This window comes from Glycine max, chromosome 1, assembly GCF_000004515.6.
Source record: "Glycine max cultivar Williams 82 chromosome 1, Glycine_max_v4.0, whole genome shotgun sequence".
In the NCBI taxonomy this organism is placed as follows: Eukaryota; Viridiplantae; Streptophyta; class Magnoliopsida; order Fabales; family Fabaceae; genus Glycine; species Glycine max.
This window is the reverse complement of record NC_016088.4, coordinates 47,508,676-47,517,170: the sequence shown is the minus strand read 5'-3', so window position 1 is coordinate 47,517,170 and position 8,495 is coordinate 47,508,676. Positions and strand designations below refer to the sequence as shown.

The following is an 8,495-nucleotide window of genomic DNA, read 5'->3' as shown; positions in this document are numbered from 1 at the left end:
AATACAAGATGTACCCCGTAGTCATCCATCAAATACAATTCATGTATCATTATTGTAAAGACAAATATCACAAGAAAGGGAGTTGAATTGTGATTTTACCAAAAATTTTAAACCTTTTCTTAGACCAACAAAGTTTTTTGTTTGAAAAGAAAACTTTGTAAGAAAATATAACATAATTTATGTAGAAGAAAAAAACACTCAGGCAATGAGAAAACAAGTTTGTAAAACACAAGATGTTTTCAAACAACTAACAATCAATTCAGGCCTAGGGTCAGTTAAATGCAAAGAGAAAACTCAGATTATATTTAGTCCGGTAAATCATCAAGTTCCATTAATGTTTCACAAGTTACAAATTTGTGTTACTACCACTATTGCTCTTACAAATCAAGTTCTACTCCAAGCTTGATTAACACCCAGTATTCTTTGTCTTATCAAGTTATTGTTGGCTCTAAACAAATCAAAAAAGATTTGTGGTTGAAGTTTGCTTAGAGACTAAATCTAGAATCGTCTTACAGGTATACAAATCAATGCTTAATCTTTTTCTCTCGAAATGTTCAAGGTGTTTTGAGAGATTTTTCTAACTTTTCAAGATTATACACAAAGCTTGTTGCAGAAAGAAAGATAATTTTTTTTTGCAAGAGGTCTCTTTTTTCAGTTTTCAAAGCTTTTGGTTTATATAGGTCTCATCTTCGTTGTCGCACAACGGGTGAATCTTCACTTGATCTTCCAGATAGTCCTCTTAAGAGAATGCAATAGTCACATCTTTGTGTTAGAGCAGGTACTATGTAATACAGTTCTTGTTTTGATGGCGAATGTGGCATACCAGATCTTGACTTTATTTATTCTTCATAGGATTCAATACATCCTAGAAGAGTGTTTCTATAAAAAGAATCTTAGACACAAAATATTGAATGAAGTTTTAAATGTCATTACACATATTGTATCAGATCATGACTCTCTCTCTCTAAAACATCATAAGCAAATGTTGTTGCAAGGCGGGTTTGATAAAACACCATTTCAGACACATGACACATGGCTTTTAATCTTTGTATTTGTTTACATCTAATCAAAATAAGTAAGAGTCCTAATTGATTTTTAAGACATAAATGTCTTTTTGACTCAACAATTACTAATAAGAAAGTGTCACCTAGACTACATACAATTCATGAAAATCTCATGATTCAACGTATTACAATTTCCAACCTGTAAAGCTCTCATATGTTCCTCAAACCTAGTGTTATGCCAAGGGGGTCTAGCTCAATTTGTTAAGGTGTGTGAGTTATTGTAACCCCTGGCATTATTTTTTATTCCTATGGATAAAAAAACCAATATTATGCATGCCTATTTATACTCTAACAGTCAACATTCATTCAAATCTCAATATTTATTTCCACCAAACCTTTCATGCAAATCACTTGTTAAAAACATGTATTTCCCATTTGCATTATAACATACATTTCTTGTATTTTTCTACATGTAAATCCCCTCATCACATGATTCAAACTCTACCACATGTACATCCCAATATAGATCATGCATACACCACATATATGCAACACCCCATTTACACCTTGCCTCCAATCCCACCATCCTTATACCTCTCGCCTCTTATTTTTACTATTTTCCCAACCTGACCCTACCTCAAAAACTCCTTAGTTTTTACATCACATGCTATTAACTTGTGTCTCCTAAGCACACCAATGGATTAATAAGCCAAGAGCCCAATGAATATCAAACCCCTCTCTTCGGAACCCTTCTCTTACTCTCCCTAAGCCAACACCAAGACTTAACTTTTATTGTTTCTACAATTTCCATTATCAACTTTTCTTTATTCTCAAAGGTCATGCCATTTCTTGCCTCCCATAGTGCCCACACCACTCCCACCCTTTTTCGTTCACTTTTAATCCTCCTGTCAATCCCAAAAATTGTTGAAATTGAACTTGCACCTCATTGCATAACACTATATGACAAAGCCACTTTGTATATGCAAATCATTTCTTTTATTATTGCTCATGATTCCCATTTCCTTTTGCACCCTACACACCAAATCTCCTCATTTGTCAATATTCCCGTTTGCTAAAGATTTTCTTTAGTAGGTAACATATTTTGCTTCAATTCTCATGCAAACTTTGGTACCAAAGGGTCCATCCTATTCCAAATTTGCATCAAGCACATCCTTGCATTACTAACAGTTTTGTGCCAATCATCTAGAGCACCTTATAAGTAGAACTGTGATATAGTTCTAGGATTTAGGATCAAATCGAAGAACTAGAAATGAAGAAGAGAATCCCAAACACGAAGACATTATGATATTATTGATATAGAATGAAGAATACAGAGGATTACAAGGGTATTGGGAATTCAAACTTAAAATGAGCTTTCTCATCAACTTGATATATATATATATATATAGCAAGTTGACTGGTCTTGGCTAATTTATAAAATAGTTTTTGTTTGGGGTTAGCAGTAATAGCACATTCATACATTTTGGCTAAAAAAAGCCTTCATAACTGAATGGCTGAAACATCCTCACCAACATTTGCACATCCTGTCTGAGCCCTCCCACCCAATAAACAACTCGATTGATGTTCCCCAGCCAGTTCAACTCTTGATACAATTGCATCAAATTGTTCATGAAATTCAGTCATGGATCCTTTTTGCCTTAACCTCATCAACTCAGTCATAGGATCCTCACAGACTTCACCAAATCTATCCAATAAAATTTGGGAATAATCCTTCCAAGAAGGCAAATTCCCACATCCCACTGTTCTAACATAAGCATTGTGCCATAGCAATGCTTTTCCCTCATAATGTACCACAGTCAACCTAACTTTGAAATCTTATGGAGTATTATCCATTGAAAAAAAAAAAGTCTCACACTGAACCAACCAATTCTTACTCCCATCACCATTAAACCTAGGGAAATCTAGTCTTGCAAGACATGTATAACAAGGATAGGTAGAATAATTTCTCACCACGTGTCGCAATTTCTGCTCTAGAAGAAGGAGAATGCCTTGTTGCTTATTGTTGCAGAAATCCATCCATGTCTTCCATGTCTTCACGCAGCCCGTAACGAATAAGAGTATTTCTGCCATCTCAAGATGAACCTAGTAGGTGGCGAGCTGATATCAATGGATATAGTTCTAGGATTTAGGATCAAACCGAAGAAATAAAAATAAAGAAGAGAATCCCAGACATGAAGAGATTTTGATATTAATACATGGGATTACAAGGGTATTGAGAATTTCAAAGCGTAGAAATGAGTTTTCTCATTCTTTTATTACTACATAATTTAACTTCCTTCCTCCTGTACACACTAACCAAAACCTTATACCACATGCTCTTCTTTATTTGTTAAACCATCGTTCGTTTGTCACTCCCCCGATGAAGTAATATTAAACATCCTTAGAATCTTCTTCACTCCTACCCCTTCTCACATCCCTAACAAACCTTTTGTACGTCTACATAAGCCCTAGGACTGACCTCAACAAGACTACCACCACATCCAATGGGAGAAAAGTGAATTAGAAAATATATAGATAATTGGTTCAACTACTTTTGAGGACTTTGGATGATAAACTTTTTGGATCAACATTTGTGAACACTTGCAAATTGTATACATAGTTGGTATAGGTTTAAGGGACAGTGTTTTACATTAGACGGTTATATTGGTCAGAAATTGATAGGCTGCATCATGGGATGAGGTCTCATTCATGTTGTGATAGATATGTTTATAAATGGGTTGCTTGATCCTCTCATGTCTATTATTAATATATTTCTTTCTTTCTTTGTAATGATAAAGAAAGATAGTGCACTCCTGAAATCTCGTTAATCAAATGACATACATTTGTTCATCCATGATTTGTGCATTGTGTTAACTAGTCTACAAAATAATTTATGATTTTTGAAATTATAAATAGTTAAAATTCATGAGAGAAAAATAAATTAACCACAACAAACTTAATCTACGTCAACCACCTGAACAAAACTAGATTTGGCGACCTCTTCTTTAGTCCTTTTCCGCCTTTGTCACTTTTCCTGCAAGTGGGGGTGAATCCTTTACTTTCGCATTGAATCCAATATAGAATATAAAGACATATAAGCAATACATTTTTAAACACATCTTTTATTATTTAATTAATTAGAAATTATAAAATTTGGTATATCTCATTTCTTTTTAAACGTATCTCATTTATAATTTTATAAATTTTAATCAATAATAAAAATATAAAAAAATAGTAACACTTTTAACCCATGCTTTCTTATAAACATTGTATTATGTGTTAAAACTTATTAAAAAATTATAATTAAGAGATAGACTCATTAATTAAAAGTGAGACCAAAAAATTTAAAATTCTTAATAAATTTAAATAAACTATAAAAGGATACTAGAAAAAGTATATTAAAAATTATATTGTTATCATTTCTCAAAATATAAATATATGCTTTTGAGTTACGTACGTTGTCAAGTGAAAGGGACACTTTCGGTGCGAAAACGCTGTGGGGACAGGTTTATGTAACATCTGAAAATTGTTTTTTCGTCTTGAAAGGAAAAATGGTGTACCAAATTCGTCCCTAGTGCTTAATTTGAGAGTTGAGACAATGAAATCTACCTGAATTGTGAACAATCTACTTCCGTGTCAAGTGACTTTGTTTCTGTTTTTTTTTTTTTTTACAGAATTTTGTTTCTTTTCTTTTTCTAATCAAAGATTGTATGAAAGATAACAAACTAAATGCACTGAATGGGAGTTAGATTTTATAAAAGAAAAAAAAAATTATTTTGTTGAATCGAAGATATTTAATATAGTATTTATAAAAATAAATATATTATTAATATTTTAAGTATATGTTATCTATTATTTATTTTTAAAGAAAATTAATAGGTTAGAGAATATTAATTAATTGAAATAAAAATTTATCCTTTCTCTTTGTTTTACTATTCTTTTTAAACACTTTGTTTTACTATTAAAACTTAACTTTCAATCATATATTAGTTTAACTTTTTTACTTCAAATTTATTTTTGATTTTTGTGCTTGAAGCATACCATTCTGTCAACTGTGAAAGTCAAGGACATGTTTGAATAGATTTTGTTAGAAGTACTTTTAAGAAACAAAAAATATTAAAAAAATAGGTTTATCGATGAATAAAAATAAGTTTACAGATAAATTAAAAGGTATTTTCTTTCATTTTAACTTGTGGTAATATGATAGAGTTTTTACAAATTAATTTATGTATAAGTTAATTTTAATTTGTGAAAAAATTTATTTCATTTTTCCGTAATTTTTTCTCTTATATATATTTTTTAACAAAATCTTTTCCATGACCAAGAATAAAATTGTGTCGATACGTTTAAAAGATTCATCTATCTACAAACTCAATCAAACTTTGTTGGCAAGTTAAAGTAAAAGCTGTTTGTCATTTTTAATTTAAAACTACTCTTTAAATTAAACATTATTTCATTGTTAAGGAAGAGGGAAACTATAATAACTGTAAGAATACAACTTATTTTTCCAAAATACATCAATTTGGTTTTTAGTTACTTTCCTTTTCTTTCTATAAATATAAAATTAAGGTCTTTAATTTTTCAAACTAACTTTTCTAACTTAAAAGAAAAAAAAAAGAAAGTGAACAAAATATTATTCTTAAGTGCATGGGCTGTAAAATCACTCCCTTAAATTAGGATACTCATACAAAATAATACCCACAAAAAAAAACCCCTTAAATTAGGATGTAAAATTTTCTTTAAAAAACATTTCCTGAAAGACTAATACCTACAAAATCCGGTCTAATTAGTAGGATCAAACTCATTTTGTTGTTCATACATAATTTGTTGTTTTTTGAATTTTATGGTTTATTTAACTTTTGTACTTTTGTAAGTGTGCAAAAGCAAAACTCAACTTACATGTATGATCTGCACTCATACTTTGTGAAGATAGTCTATTTAGGGAAAAAATCTCATGTTTGATCCTGTCATATATGAAAATTTTTCTTGTTAGCTGACAATCACAATTTCAAACTGGATTAATTTCTAACTAATGAAATGGAGAGATATGGTGATTGGAAAAAAAATGAAACTCATCTGCATTATTATTCAAAAAAAAAAACATTTCTTTAATTGATATTTTCAGAATTTAATCTATACATAAGGTATCCCTAATTATACTTTTATGTTCAAACCACCATTTACACCAGGTGTACCATCAGATATACCCAAACAGCCAAAGCCTAACACCTACCCAGGAATTCCCACCAAAAACAATAACTACAACCTAATATAAGTTAAAAACAAACAAAAATTCCGAAACCATTAATCATTCACCATAACTAGTTATCGTCGTGTCATCGCAATTGACCACCCTCCGGGTCCTTAATAATGTAGCCGCCACCCCAATCTCCGGGTCCTCCCGCGCTGACCCGACCCGGACGCGATCCGGGTCTTGACCCGTTCAAACTCGGTGAGTCGACACGGAATCGTGATCCCACCGGGGTGTTCAAACCCGAACTTTTTTTCTGCTTCCCTCAGCAAATCACTGAACAAAGGGTGGTTGAAGTAAATCACCGGAATCAACACTCGCCGGAACTCGCCGTCCTCCTCCCCCACGTACACCGCCAAGTGCCCCTTTGGCACCGCCGGAGCCCTGTCGCAAGCCGGATCCGACCCGATTGGAAGATAACCCGACCCTTTTTTCCCGCATAGGGTCTTCGCTCCTCTCTTTAATTTTTGCCCCCAGGTGAGAAGCTTTATTATGGGATTTCTCAAATGGGACGAACCAGAACCGAGACGGTGGTGGTACCCGGGTCGGGTTTTGATCCTGACCCGACCGAAGACCCATTTAGCAACCCTTACAACGCGCCTGCCGAGCCTGAATTGCATGGTCTACACGAAAGATCAGCAGTTTATCTTCTCAGCGGAAGGTTTATAAACTGTTCTTTGTAGAGTTTTCTAAGCAATGTGGGACTTTTCAGTGGTATGAAAAACAGTAGGAAAAGGTTTTTATGACATGAGATTCATGAGAAGGGCCATGGATCCGCGGTGGAGATGGCAAGGCGAAAGTGGGTGAGACAGATTTCAGAAAGAGATGAAGGTATGTTAAACATGATGAAGATGAAGAACAACAACACCAAACAAGGAAAGTTTCATTCCAGAAACCGTGGATAGAGTGATAGATCCCAAAACTGTATGATAGAAAATGAGTTTTTTTTTTTTGTTGGGAAGATTTGAAGAAGTGATTTGTGAAGATGCAGAAGAAAATGGGGAAGTGGGTGTTTGAAAGATTTGAGGAAAATGAAAGAATAAGTGAAGGAAGAGAGAAGCTGAGTCGGTCCAATGATATTGGCGCACAAGATTTGAGAAATATTTATAAGAGACTTGGAAGGTTCAATGAAATAGGGTAGGGTGGGTGTCGAGGTTAGCTCGTGTTGTAACAGTCAAAGGTTAGGTTAGTGAAACAACACGATGTGAAGAGAAGAGTGTGTGTATGTGTGACATTTTTCCAATGCATGAGAAATTGAATAAAGGAAGACATTTATTATTTTATCAAGAATTCGTTTGTCTCTTTAAAAAAGACTTATCTTTTTCAAGAGGAAATTTTGTTTTTTATTCAAATATTTTTTTTTCTGACTTATTGATTGCTTTTGGTATTTTGATTTAATGAATTATGAATTATCAAGAGAACGCTAATAAAATGCAAAAGAATGATAAATGTTAAGTAAATAAAAGAGAAAAAAGTATTTATTAATACGGTATTACATAATTGATAGATAATTTTATTCTTCAATACTTATGGATTTAGTCTCTTTATTTTCCAATTTTAAATCTGTAATTTTTGTCTTACTATTTTAGATCAAGACATTTAATTCTTTATTTTTCATAATAAACAATTTTAATTATTTTATCCAATTTTAACTTTGATGTGGTATGTTAATGTTAATGTTATGTTTATGTAGATTATTAACATAACACTTATATAGTAAGAGATAAAAAAAAATAAAAAAGATCATGGTAGAAATTGAACTTATAATCTTTCATTTAAAAATAAAACAATAAATCACTAAGATATTTACTTTGTTTAATTAATTTTATACACGTTAGTATTAGTTTACATTGTATTATTAGTCTTTTAATTTTTTTTCAATTATAAAAATTTATAAATTAAATAAAATATTTAATATTTAATTTTACATGTACTTATTTTTCTTATAAAACTTTATTTTAATATAAATTAATAAATTATTATATATTAAAAAAATTATTTTATTATAATTTTAAAAAAATTACATAAACTAATATATATTATTTAAGAAAATTATTTTATTTAATTTATAAATATTAAGAAATTCAAAATAATGTTTAAATAATTTAAAAAATTAAAAATGTAGTACTTATTATAATTAAAATAAAAACTTGTATTATTTATATATAAAAATAAATTTACATAATTTTATAAATTACATAAAATAATATATATAAATAATTTTCATATTAATTTATATT

The 8,495-nt window shown here is 31.0% G+C and overlaps 1 protein-coding gene across 1 annotated transcript; it reads right to left on the bottom strand.

Moving 5' to 3' along the window:
- Positions 1-6,091: 6,091 nt before the first annotated feature.
- Positions 6,092-7,360, bottom strand: LOC100808164 (auxin-responsive protein SAUR36). The gene has a single exon (XM_006573356.4). The coding sequence runs from the start codon at positions 6,873-6,875 to the stop codon at positions 6,369-6,371; it is 507 nt and encodes a 168-aa protein (XP_006573419.1). The 5' UTR covers positions 6,876-7,360; the 3' UTR covers positions 6,092-6,368.
- Positions 7,361-8,495: the final 1,135 nt, after the last annotated feature.